Genomic DNA, 13,525 nt, shown 5'->3' with positions numbered 1-13,525 from the left:
GATAGGGAGACCAGAATGTTCCTTCATGTGTGTGATTTGGGGGCGGGGGGTGCCTGCTGAGTCTCACGGGCTGCCGGAACCTATTTGGGGAAATGCAGAAATGTTCCCTTAGAAAGCTGGGAGGCTTGGGAGTCCCAGAGACTCTCTCAGGTGCATTGGGAGTGCCAGATCATCATCTTCACAGGGAGGGTAGTGGTTGCCCCTCTGTTGATCCATTTTTTTCCCTTCCCAGTTGCCAGAAGCCCTCAGAGCAACCTCAGAACAAAGTGGAAAGTCAAGGCAACAAGGAGGAACCCAGGACGGAAAGCCAGGGCCACAAGGAGGAACACAGGACGGAAAGCCAGAGCCACCAGGAGGAACACAGGCCGGAAAGCGAGGGCCACAAGGAGGGCCACAAGGAGGAACACAGGACGGAAAGCGAGGGCCACAAGGAGAGCCACAAGGAGGAACACAGGATGGAAAGCCAGGGCCACAAGGAGGAACACAGGGAGGAACACAGGACGGAAAGCGAGGGCCACAAGGAGGGCCACAAGACGGAAACCCAGGGCCACAAGGAGGAATCCAAGGGCAAAGTGAAAGCCCTTTGCAAGCAAGTCGACTTCCAAACAGCCCAGAGAAATTGCCAAGCAGCCCTTGAGGCCCCTGCCTGGGCCCAGTGTGCTGCCCAGGTGGACATCCAGCCCTACCTGCAGCTCTGTAGGGACAAGTTCTGTGACTCTGGAATCCTGACGGGAGCCCTCTGCCTGGTTTTCCAGGACTTTGGGGCCGCCTGCAAGACCCAGGGGCTCAAGCCCCCCGTCTGGAGGAACAGCAGCTTTTGCCGTAAGTATCCCCTTCTGTCACCCCTAGTCTGCTCCCACACCCTGTTTCTCCCCTCCTGTTCCTTAGAGCTCCCTCATGCTCCCTCTGATTGCTCCTGACCTACTTCTGAACTTGTCATCTCTGACAAGGACTGGGTACAGTCCCCTCCCAACCAGAGCCCCTCGTATCAGAGCAGCTGCTTCTCGGCTCCTTTACTGATGCCATTTTCCCAAGCAAAGGAAGTGTGACTACTCTCCTCCTGCAGGGTTAAGTCCAAGCATGGCACAGTGGTGTCCGAGACCACCATCCTGGCCTCTCCCTTCTCTCCGACTCCCTTCCCACACAGGCCTGTGTTTTCACACACTCAGGTGTCTGGAAGGATCTGTCTTTTCGCCCCCTTCAGGCTGGGCATCTTCTGTAGCTCTTTAAAAACAGTAATTATAACTGAGCTTATTCACATAGCATGATATTCAACATTTTTAAAGTGTTCTTTTAGTATTTTTGTAAAATTGTACAACCATCACCACTATCTAAAAGAAGAACCCTCTAAAATTTAAAGCAGCAATTCATCACTTTTTTTTAGTAAGTACAGTTATTCTCTGGTATGCACAGGAGATGGATTGGTTTCAGGACCCCTCTGAATACCAAAATCTGAGGATGCTTCAGTTCCTTTATATAAAATGGCATAGTATTTATGTATAACCTGCACACATCCTCCCATATATTTTTTTGTTTGTTTATGTTTTTATGGTGCTGGAGATTGAACCCAGGGCACTTTACCACTGACCTACATCCCCAGCCCTTTTTGGTTTTTGTTTTTTTGTGTGTGTTTTTTATATTTATTTATTTTTTAAAATTGTAGTTGGACACAGTACCTTTATTTCACTTACTTATTTTTGTGTGGTGCTGAGGATTGAACCCAGGGTCTCACACGGGCAAGGCGAGTGCTCTACCGCTGAGCCACAACCCCAGTCCCCCTTTTGGTTTTGAAACAGGGTCTCAGTAAGTATTAGCCTAGCATTGAATTTGTGATCCTCCTACCTCAACCTCCCAAATCACTGGGATTACAGGGTGTACCACTGTGCCAGGCAACACACACACACACACACACACACACACACACACACCTTTAAAGTATTAGGCATGGTCGTACATACCAGTAGTCCGAGCACTTGAGACATGGGCAGGAGGATCCCTTGAGCCCATGAGTTTTGAGTCCAGCCTGGACAACATAGTAAGATCCTGTTTCAAAAATGAACAAACAAAAACAGATACCCAGAGAGAAGTCTCACCACTCCCTGACCCTGTGGGACCAGTTCACATCTCAGTATTTTTCCAAAGACCTTTTACTGTATAAACAAATTCAAATTAGTATACCTCATTTTCTCCTTTTGTCTTATAAATAGTACCATACTAGATGCAGTAATTTGTACTTTATTTTTGATAATCTAGAGATCTTTCCATGTCATGTATGTAAAGAGCTTCCTCATTACCTTCTGCAGCTGCATAATAGTCTATTATTATATAGCTATTTCTTTTTTCCTTCTTGTTTTCTTTTTTTTTTTTTTTGTACTGAGGATTGAACCCAGGGGTGCTTTACTACTGAACTACTGATGTATATTCCAAGTCCTTTTTCTTTTTTTTTTTTTTTATCTTGAGACAGTGTCTTACTAAATTGCTGAGGCTGGTCTCAAACTTGCAATCATCCTCCCTCAGCCTCACAAGTCACTTGGATTACAGGTCTACGCCACTACACCTGACCATCATATAGTATTTTCTTTTTGCAGTTCTGGGGATGGAACCCAGTACCTCACACTTGCTCTGAAAGCTCTATACCACTGAGCCACACCCTCAGCCCTATCCCGATTTATCACAATTTATCTAATTGCTCTTCTTTGAGGGACTTTCTGGTTGTTTCCACCTTTTTGCTTTTGCAATCAGTGTTGCAGGGGAATAACACACGTATGGTGTTCTATGTATGTGACTCTATGTGTAAGAAAAATTCCTGGAACTGGAATTGTTGGGACCAGAACTGTATGCATTTGTACTTTGGAGAGGTGTTGCCAAATGGCCTTCCCAAGGAGTTGAAGAATTTACATTTCCACAAGCAATATACGAGAGTGCCTGTCTCCACTCCCTCTATCCTCACCAAGCCAGTGTGCCACCAACCTTTTGGATTCTTGACAATCTAATATGTGAAAAATAATGAACCTTAACTTGCATTTTTCTTATTGTGAGCGAGACTGTACATTCTTTCATATGTTTAAGAGCCAATTGAATTTCCCTTCCTATAAGCTCTCTGATCTTGTTCATTCCAATTTTTCCACTAAGCTGTTGGTCTTTATCAAACTATTTTAGAGAAGTCCTTTATCTATTATGGAAAGTAGCCCTTTATTAGTGCTCCAAATTTTTTTCCAGTTCCTTTTTAAAAAATCTTTTTTACTTTTTTTGCCATGCAGAAGAAAAAACATTTTTATGGAACTGAAGTTGTGTTTTTTTTTTTCTTTCTTGTGGTGCTAGGGATTGAATCCAGGGTCTTGCACATGCTAGAGGAGCACTTTACCATGAAGCTACATCCCCAACCCTAAAAAATATTAATCCCTGTTTCATGGTTTCTGTATCTGAGACCATAGTTACAGATGCTGTCCCCACCAAAGTTAGATTTTTTAAAATTTTTTTGGCTCATGCTGTGCTCTAGGATTTTTATGGTTTCTTTTTTATGTTTAAATTTTTGACCCATGAGGAATTAGCCTGGCATGTAGAATGAGATATGAATCAACTTTGTTTAATTTTTTCCAGAAGGCAAACAAGTTGTTTCTGCACTATTAAATAACTCGACTAGCTTTCCCTGCCAACTGAGATGCTACAATTTATCAAATACTAAATTTTCATATATGCTTGGATCTGTATCTGGTTTTTAAATTTTTAAATTTTTTATTTATTTATTTATTTTTATTTTTTACTTCTCGGCAGACACAACATCTTTTTTGGTATGTGGTGCTGAGGATCGAACCCGGGTCGCATGCATGCCAGGCGAGCGCGCTACCGCTTGAGCCACATCCCCAGCCCCTAAATTTTTAAATTTTATTCATTAATTTTGCTACTGGGGATAGAACACAGATGTGCCACATCCCCAGCCCTTTTTATTTTATTATTTTTTTTTAATTTTTAATATTTATTTTTTAGTTCTCGGAGGACACAACATCTTTGTTGGTATGTGGTGCTGAGGATCGAACCCGGGCCGCACGCATGCAAGGCGAGCGTGCTACCACTTGAGCCACATCCCCAGCCCCCCCCAGCCCTTTTTATTTTTATTTTTTTATGTTGAGACAGGGTCTAGTTAAGCTGCTTAGGGCCTCACTAAGTTGCTGAGGCTGGCTTTAAACTTGTAATCAGTTTCCCAAGTCACTGGGATTACAGTGTGCACCATCATGCCCAGTTGTATATTTTATCTCTTGCTTCAAAGGTTCATCTGTATCTTCATGTACCGGTAACATGCTGTGATCATTGGGAATCTAAAATGTGTTTTAATTTGGGGTAGGGACCTTCACTAATCACTGCTATTTAAAAGTTGTCCTGGTACAGGGCACAGAGGTGCACTCCTGTAATCCTAGGGACTCAGAGGCAGAGATGGGAAGATCACAAGTTTAAGGTCAACCTAGGCAATGTGTTGAGGCCCTAAGCAACTTAGTGACCTGTCTTAAAAAAAATAAAAAGACTGGGATGTGACTCAGTAGTAAAGCATACCTGGGTTCAATCCCCATGATCCTTACACACACCAAAAAAAAAAAAGAAAAAAGAAAGAAAAAGAAAAAAAAAGTTTTCCTGGCCTTTATAGTTTGCTTATTTTTTTTTCAGTTTGCTTGTATCTTTATCTCAGTTTTAAAACCACTTTGTCTAGGGCTGGGGATGTGGCTCAAGTGGTAGCGCACTCGCCTGGCATGCGTGCGGCCCTGGTTCGATCCTCAGCACCACATACAAAGAAAGATGTTGTGTCCGCTGAAAAACTAAAAAATAAATATTAAAAAAAAAAACACTTTGTCTACACAAACATACACACACAACCTGGTTGGTCTTTTTTATTGGGGTCACATTAAATTTATAAATTCACTGGGGGAGAAATGACATCTGCATGTTGCTGGCTCTTCCTGTCCATGAACATGGTATACATTTCCCTTTGTTCACACTTTCTTCTAGAGTCCTTTCTTGAGCTCCCCTGACAGAGTTGATACCTCCCTGCTCTGTGCCACCAATATGCCTGGAACACATCTGCTAGTCACATACATACCATGCACATCAAGGTTGTGCTGCTATTGCAGGGGACCTCAGTCTCCCACACAGACTCCGGAGAGCCATTCTTTGACTTTAATGGTGCTGGGCATAGAACCCAGGCCCTTGCACAGCCTGGAGGAGTGCTTCTAACTTTTTTTTCCCCTCAGGTCCTGGCACACAACCCACACTCAGCAAATGTTTGATGAATGAATAAGGAGAGAAACCCCAAGCCTTGTTCGTCATTACCCCTAGCCTGGTTTCTAGAGGCCCTGACCTCTTAGACAACCTCTGGTCCCTTCCACTTACCCAAGTTTCTTTTCCACCCTACAGCTCTGGAATGCCCGGCCCATTCCAGCTACAGTAACTGCCTTCCCTCCTGCCCATCTTCCTGCTTGAACCCGGATGGCCACTGCATGAATAGCAGAGGCCCTTCCAGCTGTGCTGAAGGTTGCCTCTGTCAGTCTGGCTATGTGCTGAATGGGGACAAGTGTATGCCCAAAAGTAGTTGTAGCTGCAAGGACGCCCAGGGTGGCACCATCCCTGTGAGTGGGCAGAGGAAATGGGAGTGTGGGGGGGTCACAAACCTTGAGGATTGTACTTTTTCTTTCCTCAACCTCTCAGCCTGGGGCACCCTTGTCTCTATGGCTAGCCCTGGGGTGTGAAGGCAGGTGGAACATGGTTTGGGTTTGGGAGGTGAGGAATCCATACAACTGGGCACAGAAGTTTATAGCAGAAAGAGCATGGCCTTTGTGTGGGATGATCTGTGTTTGAATCCTGTTTAGACCCCTGATGAGTCAGATGACCTCTGATGCCTCAGTTTTCTCTTTTGTAAAATGGGTCCTGAAGAGCATATGTAAGACACCAAGAACAATGCCTTTGGGTAGGATATAGGGACATAAAGATCCAAATGGCACTGTAACTGCTTCTCCCCAGGGTTAATGCATTAGTTCCTGTATATCCATGAGAACAATTGATCCAGGACTCCCAACAATACCAAAATCTGTGGACATTCAAGTCCCTTTCATAAAATAGCATAGTATTTGCACAGAACATTTGCACATCTTTCTTATAGAGTTTACATCATCTCTAGACAACATGTAATAGCTAGTATATATAATGTTAATGTCATGTAAATATTGTCATGCTGTATTCTTTAGGGAATAATGACAAATTTGGCGCAAATGCAATTTTTTTTTCAAATATTTCTATCCAAGTCTGGTTGGATCCAACCCATAGATACAGAGGCTGACTGTGAGCTCTTGAGACAGTGGGCTTAGACTGAAGGAGTGAGAGGAGGAGAACTCACCCTTCCTTCCTCCCTTTCTTTCTTTTCTGGTGGTTTCTACAGATAGGCAAGACCTGGATCTCCACGGGCTGTACGCAGACTTGTTCCTGCGTAGGAGGAAGCATTCTGTGTAAGACCTTCCACTGTCCCGCTCAGTCTCACTGCCAGCACAAGGAAGGAATCAACAATTGCGTCCCTGACAGTAGGGAACTGCTGGGGAAAGGGGAAAGGGGTGCACCTGGGACCCAGGAGGAGTGAGGGGCCAAACAGGAACTTAGCCGGGAGAAGGTGCCAAGTACGGTAGTCACGGGGTGGGCAATGGGATCAGGAGGCCTGGCTTCTGCCAACTCTGGTCACAGGTAAGTTATAGATCCTCTCAGGACCCCCTACCTTAAGGTCAAAAAGAGAGAGGAGGGTGAGAAGATCCAGAAGAAGGTTGCAATGGGGCTAGAGAGGGAAGAAGTTGAAGGTCAAGTATCCAGGGAGCCCAGGGCCCAAGAGAGAAGTGACAGGAGGTGCCATGGTAGGAGGGATTCCCAGGACTCATATCTGGGCAGGGTCCCTTCTCAGTGTTTGCCTTTCTTGGCAGAATCGGATCAATGCTCTGTCTACGGGGACCCCCATTACCGCACATTTGATAGGTTCAGCTACCTCTTCCAGGGTCGCATGACCTACATCCTGGTAAAGACAGTGGACAAGCTCCCTGAAGGGCTGGAGAAGCTGGTTGTGGAGGGACGTAACAAGGTGTATTCCTCGGTCCCGGGCCTGATCTTCTTGCATGAAGTGATCACCTTCGTCTATGGCTATAAAGTCCAGTTCCAGGCTGGACTGACGCTTCTGGTTAGTAGGAGTCAGGCTGAGACCACCTAAAGCTGGTGAAGCAGGCGCCTTGCTTCTGGGAGGTTCCTGGATGATTGAACCACTGAATGACATACAGAGAGAGGGAGAATATGGGCAAAGCCAGGCACAGGCCAGAGCAGCAGAGGGCCAGCTTGCTCCAACATGCCCTGCAGTGCCTGTCCACCTTTCCTCCCCCCCAGGTCAACAACCAGAAGATGGCCTACCCCTACAGTCCCAATGAGCGCCTGCAGGTCACCATGCATGGCCAGCGGCTCTTTCTGGTCACTGACTTTGAGCTGGTCGTCAGCTTGGGTGGTGGTGCAAGGATCAACGCAGGTACCAGAGAGAGGGGGACAGAGAGTGGAGGGCACAGTTCTGGGGTGGGGGTGAGAATGCCCTGCATAGACGGGCTCATCGTGAGGAGAGAAGCCTTGCCTGGGAATAGGGCCCCCAGCTCAAGTTGGGGACCCAGGAGGAGGTGGGGGCCCAGCATGGGGGGCTCACTGCAGGGCACCCTCTTGCTCCCACAGTGATCACCCTGCCCAGCATGTACCAGGGGCTGGTGCGTGGCATGTGTGGGAACTATGACGGGAACCGCACCAATGAGTTCATACTGCCGGATGGCAGTCTCACCCAGAACCTCTATGTCTTTGGCAACAGCTGGGAGGCGAATGCGGATGAGCCTCTCTCACGTTCCCCAAGGTGAGTGCTGGGGCTCAGGAGGACCAGGGTCTGACCACGGCTGCTACCCTCCCATTCTGGTTTTCGGTTCTAGTGGACAGAGGCCTCACTACTTCACCTTCTACCACTTCTCGTACTGACATTGGGGGGCGGGCACCTGCTCAATGGAAATCCCAGTGGGTCCTGCCCTTCCCTTAGCTTCTGTCCCCAGTTGTTCCTCCCCAAGTTCACCTTCCTCCAGGGCCTCACCTGGTCCTTGGCTTCTCCCTTCCAGGGCCATACCCAAGGAGGAAGAGAGACAACAAGCAGATTCCAGCTCCCTAGGGTTGGCATGCAGCTTGGAGCAGCTGGCACTCATCAATAGCACCCAGGCCTGTAGTGTGCTGGTGGACCCTGAGGGTCCCTTTGCTGCCTGTCACCAGACTGTGGCCCCAGAGCCTTTCCAGGAGTGAGTCAGGGCCCAGGACTTGCAAGCATGGCCTCAGTTCCTGCTCCAGCCTTTCACTGGGTCCTGCTGTCTGACCCCCAGCCTCGCTTCCCTTCCTTCTCCCTGTGGCCTCACTTCTTGGTGACCCTCCCTTGACACTGCCCAATGTCTTCTGTGAGGGGCTTCAAGCCCACTTCTGCAGGGGTCCTTGCCTCCCTGTCTGTGACAGCCCCCTCTCCCCTCCCTCTCGACTCCAGGCACTGTGTGGTTGATCTGTGTACAGCCCAGGACCCCAATGACCAAGAGGAGCTGCGCTGCCAGGTTTTCAGCGGGTATGCCATCACCTGTCAAGAAGCGGGCGCCAGCCTAACCAGCTGGCGGGACCACACCCGCTGTGGTGAGGCACTGCCCCTGCCTGGCAGCTGACCTTGACTCCTCTGCCAGCCATTCCCTGCCTGACCCTTCTCCCACCACGGTCCTCACCTCGGGCTTCCTGTCTTGGTTCCTCTGCCCCTCAGTTCTCAACAAGCTGAAAGCAGCTGTCTTTTCCACCTGACCCTTTCCCACCCCCCAGGGAGCCTCCTCCTCCCATCACTGCATCCCCTTCCTCCTCTCCTGCACCCGCCTCTGTCCTTTGAGCTCCTTCCCTGTGCTCATGTTCCAGATGAACCCCTCAGATGGGGTACCTGTTCCTCTGGCTTTCCTGCCTCCAGGCAGCCATCTTGCACCCCCTCTTCCACCTTCAGCCCCACTGTCCCATAGCCCCATGCCTTTTTGGCTGGCTCCAACTCTTGGCCATGTCTCTGTCCCCTCAGCCATGACATGTCCAGCGAATACCGTGTATCAGAGCTGCATGATGCCCTGCCCGGTGTCCTGTGCCAACCTGGTGACCCTTGGGGACTGTGAGGGCCCCTGCGTGGAAGGCTGCGCCAACCTCCCAGGCTACGCCTACAGTGGTGCCCAGAGCCTCCCGCTAGCTGACTGCGGCTGCACCAGAGACGGTGCCTATTACCAGGTTGGGGCTGGCAGCGGGTGGCCCACGGAAGCCAAGGTGCACAGAGCCAGACCCAGCATGAAACCAGAACCCCAACTCTGCCCTTCTCCTTTCCAGCTGGGTGACAGCTTTGTGACTGAGGATTGCTCTGAGCGCTGTACCTGTGCCAGCTCAGGGGTCCTGATGTGTGAGCCCTTCGGCTGCAGCTCTGAGGAGATCTGCACCCTAGGCAACTTCACCCGCGGCTGCTTCCGAGGTGAGCCTGGATCTCTCTGCTCCAAGTTGCTCCCCACCCCATCCTCTGCTCAGAGTTCCCACGTGGCTGTCAGGAAGTCCTGCCTCTCTTTTTAAGAAAGAAAAAAGGAAAAGGACCTTTCCCTCCCTGAGTATCTGTTACCTACAAAGCCCTGTCCCTTTAGTCCTTTTCTACAGCACCTGATGGCAAGCACAGCGTACCCATCTTGTGGGTATGAAGAAAGGTTAAGCATTTCCCCAGAGCCCAGGCTGGGGCTAGCGCCGGGCTCTGGAGGCGCTGCTGCCTTCCTGGGTCCAGCCTCCAGCCTTGCCTCCCCTGCACTGAGAATCACCTGGCCCCTCACAGCCCTCCAATCTTGCAGAAACCCCGTGTCTTCCGAACCCCTGTCAGAACGATGGTCAGTGTCTGGAGCAGGGGGCCAGCTTCATCTGTGAATGTGAGGTTGGCTATGGGGGAGCCCTGTGCACGGAGCCGCGGGACATCCCTCCCCCTAAAAAGCCAGGTGAGGGCAGAGCCCAGGCCCCAGGCCCCACGGACAGCCACCATAGAATTGTTTTAAATGCATAATATTAACACATATCTATTATAGATATAGATTACAGATATTATAATATCTATCAATATATATAATAGGTAATAAATTATTACAGCATTTATATATAATAATATATATATCAAGTATAATAGGGATTATAGCATAATGATCCCTAGAGATTAGCAAGATAGGGGGTCCTCAACTAGGCCCTGTGCCCACCTCTTATTCCCATGCTCTGGAATCTTCTCTTCAAGCCCTAACTTTCCATTTCCTCCCTCCCCTAAGGGATTTGCCTCGCCCCATTATTTCCCCCATCTGGGTCCCTTTAGGCCTTTCTGGACTTTTTACTATTTTTTCCTACCCAAAGCTCAAATTCCACTGTGCCACTGGGGCAATGGTTCTCCCCAAGTTTGTTCTACGCAAGACTGGGTAGCGGGTAACTTGTTTAACATGTTCCAGGACTTACACCCAGAGATTTAGGTTCAGTAGGTCTGAAGTGGGCCCAGAAATCTGCTTTTGTAACAAACAGCCAGGTCCTGGCTGGTGGAAGTGTTTCTGGGGATGTTTTGAGAAACCCTGGCAGGGATGATACCTGAGACTCTGGGGACCTACTGTCAAGGCTTCTGGGAGTTGCTTGAACCAGAAAGGGCTGCTGGGGGTGGAGGGCAGGAGGGAGAACCAGCTACGCCCAGACATTTAGGGAGATGAGGTCCCTCAGACCAACAGGACTGCCTTCTTCCCACCCACATTCCTGTTTCTCTTCCTGTATCCAGAAGCATCCAACTTTGTGGCCATCCTGCTGGGTATGCTGGTGCCCGCGGTGGTCATAGTGTCAGCAGCGATCAGAGAGTGTGTTTACAGGATGAGGAGGAGGAGGAGGAAGAGGAGGTGAGTCCTGGGCAGGGGTGAGGAGAGCCAGGTGGGATAGGTCAACAGGGGTGTGGGGAAGGACAGGCCTCACTGTAGGCCACACCTGCTCTCCACTGCCTCCTAGGGAGAAAATGAAGGACCAGAACAGAGGCCAGTTGGAGGACACAGGTGAGAGCCCATTCTGGGGCCAGCACCTGCACATCCAGAGCTGAGTCCACTTTGGAGGCCGGTTTTCTCCATTTTCCTCAGTGTTCCTCAGGCTGCCTTCAGAGCCACTCGGTTCTGAGTTATTATTGTCAGTTGTGGACATTAAAAAAATTTTTATTTTTGAGTTCTGAATTTCTGTGATTATGGCAGAAGTAGTGGTCTGTGAGGTGGGTCTTTGGAGTTGAAACTGGAGGGAGAGTGGTGGGGGCCAAGGCCTGGGTGCTATTGGGCTGGGATGTGGCCCATTAGGAGAGCTTAGCATGCATGAGGCACTGGGTTCAATCCCCAGCAGGAGTGGCAGGGTGGCTAGATCTGAGGAGGAAAGCAGCTTGTCCCTTAGAAGAAGCCATGGGAATAGCCATTCAGCTCTGGGAGACACCATCAACAGGAAAGGCAGAAGGCAGGGAAGTAGGTAGAATGAAGCCTGTGGCCTGGGGTACAGGAGAAAAGGCGCCACAAGTCCATCTTTACTCAGGAACCCTGCTTCTTGGAAGACAAGCCTCTGAGTTCCCCACTAAGGGGAATAAAAAGTCATTTGAGAAGCCCTCTCTGTATTTAGGGAAGGGGGGAGTACTGGGGATTGAACTCCGAGGTGCTTTACCACTAAGCCAAACCCCCAGCGCTTTTTTATTTTTACAGGGTCTTGCTAAATTGCTTAGGGCCTTGCTCAATTGCTGAGGCTGGCCTGGAACTTGTAGTCCTCCTGCCTCAGCCTCCAGGCACCACCCCTGATGAAACTCACCCCTGAGTGAAGGCTAAGGATGGGGTTGTGGCTCTTTCGTGAAGTGAATGGCCCTCAGGGAAAGAGCCCACCCTCCCCATTTCTCCATCCCCTCAAAGGGCCTGAGAGTTACTTTGGGAACTGAGGGTGGGGTTGGGGCCAGTTTTGGAGGAGTGGGACAACCCCCAGCCCAGGGTGAGATTGAGGGGCTTACTTTCTGCCCCTCCCTTGCGGGTGAGGGGCTCCATCCGTCCTCCCATCAGGTAGCCTGAGAAGACAGGCTGTCCCATCCTGCTTGGGCTCTAAGGGAGACAGGGAGGCCTGCGGTGGTCAGCTGGGGGAGGGTGTAGGTCCCTGACAGTCCGGAACCTGGGTCTGGGTCTGTTGGAGCAGAATAGACCGAGATACTCCAAAGATGTGACTCTGTGCTTACCCTAGTAGACCAGCCCTTCAGCAACCTAATGGGGAAAGGGCCCAGGAAAGAAGGGGTGCATTGGGCTGGCCACCCTGCCTGGCATGGCTCTCACTCCCTTGGTGGAGGAGCTCCACACATGGGGCAGCAGGGCAGCCTCTGGAACTGAGCGGGGCATCGTGGGCTCCTGCTGCTGCCTGCCCCCAGCTCCGCTCCTGCACCTGTACTTCATCTTTGCCTGGGCTCCATTTCTGTCCTACAGCCTTAACCTTTATTCCTTCCCCCAGCAGCCCTGGAAGGTTACCTTATCTAGCCGGGAAGTCTGTTTGGCAGGGGGCAGAGGGTTGGGGATGCTGGCCTCTGGGTGGACCTACTCCCTCAAGCAGGACAGAATCCCTTCCACCCCATCTTGGGGAATCAAAATACATCGCCAAGGGAGAGAAGGGGCAGAGGACCCAAGAGCGTTAGGGACTCTGTAAGAGGGCTGAGGAGGTGGAACCAGCTCACTGTCCCGGGCCCAACCTGCACTGACCCCAACATGACAACAGGGGGCGATGGGAAGCAGAAGTGGAAAAAAGCTGCTTCAGGTAGTGGGGCTGGCCAGAGCCTGCCTGCTGGTGTCCTGCTGGGAGGGAGAGGAGGCAGAGCAGAGCAGGAGTGGGGGTAGACCCCAGCCTCATCTTCCAGTGTGGGGAGGACGAGTGGGGGATGGGGGTGGGCAGACTCTCAGTTGGTCCCTCGCTCCCCAGGCTGGGAGAACCTGCCTAGGCGGCATACTGAATGAGGGAATTGTCCTCCAACTGCCCGCCATCCAGCACACACGTGGGGGGCCCCTTCAGCCACTCCCACCTCTTCCCTTCCCCCACAGCCAGTACCTTCTCTCCCCAGTGGCCTCTCAGCCAACCCCAGCTGTCAACATCTGGCCCACATCTGTCTCCCCCTCCAGCCATGCCCCCTCCCTTTCAGAGGGCTGCAGGGCAGGGCTATGGGCTCAAGGCCTCCCTCCCTCACAGCCCCCTGCCAGGGCTAAGAGGAACCAGGCAGGGGTGGGAGGGGGCAGCCCCACCCCGGAGATGCCCCAGGCTCTTGGCACAGCTAGCTGGAGCGGTTAGAAGCAGCTGCCGGTGACTCATCTCCCAAGGCCCCCACCCCACCATCTCAAACACACCCCGAGCTGGGAACCGAGTACTCAGGCCCCCACAGCTCCGCTGCCTGACCCAGACC

At 50.7% G+C, this 13,525-nt stretch overlaps 1 protein-coding gene across 1 annotated transcript in view; it reads left to right on the top strand.

Moving 5' to 3' along the window:
* The window catches only part of ZAN (zonadhesin), a 33,792-nt gene extending 20,347 nt beyond the window's left edge, over positions 1–13,445 (top strand). The window contains exons 28-40 of the mRNA XM_081299428.1: positions 233–822; positions 5,404–5,615; positions 6,422–6,560; positions 6,948–7,198; positions 7,399–7,534; positions 7,729–7,900; positions 8,154–8,327; positions 8,564–8,703; positions 9,122–9,321; positions 9,418–9,556; positions 9,918–10,058; positions 10,865–10,979; positions 11,086–13,445. Of these exons, the coding sequence (XP_081155554.1) occupies positions 233–822; positions 5,404–5,615; positions 6,422–6,560; positions 6,948–7,198; positions 7,399–7,534; positions 7,729–7,900; positions 8,154–8,327; positions 8,564–8,703; positions 9,122–9,321; positions 9,418–9,556; positions 9,918–10,058; positions 10,865–10,979; positions 11,086–11,173 (2,497 nt within the window). The 3' untranslated portion in view covers positions 11,174–13,445. The remainder of the gene's footprint in view (positions 1–232; positions 823–5,403; positions 5,616–6,421; positions 6,561–6,947; positions 7,199–7,398; positions 7,535–7,728; positions 7,901–8,153; positions 8,328–8,563; positions 8,704–9,121; positions 9,322–9,417; positions 9,557–9,917; positions 10,059–10,864; positions 10,980–11,085) is intronic.
* Positions 13,446–13,525: the final 80 nt, after the last annotated feature.

The sequence above is a fragment of the Spermophilus citellus genome (assembly GCF_964194105.1).
Source record: "Spermophilus citellus genome assembly, chromosome: 6".
Taxonomy (NCBI): Eukaryota; Metazoa; Chordata; class Mammalia; order Rodentia; family Sciuridae; genus Spermophilus; species Spermophilus citellus.
This window is presented reverse-complemented; position numbering and strand designations above follow the sequence as displayed.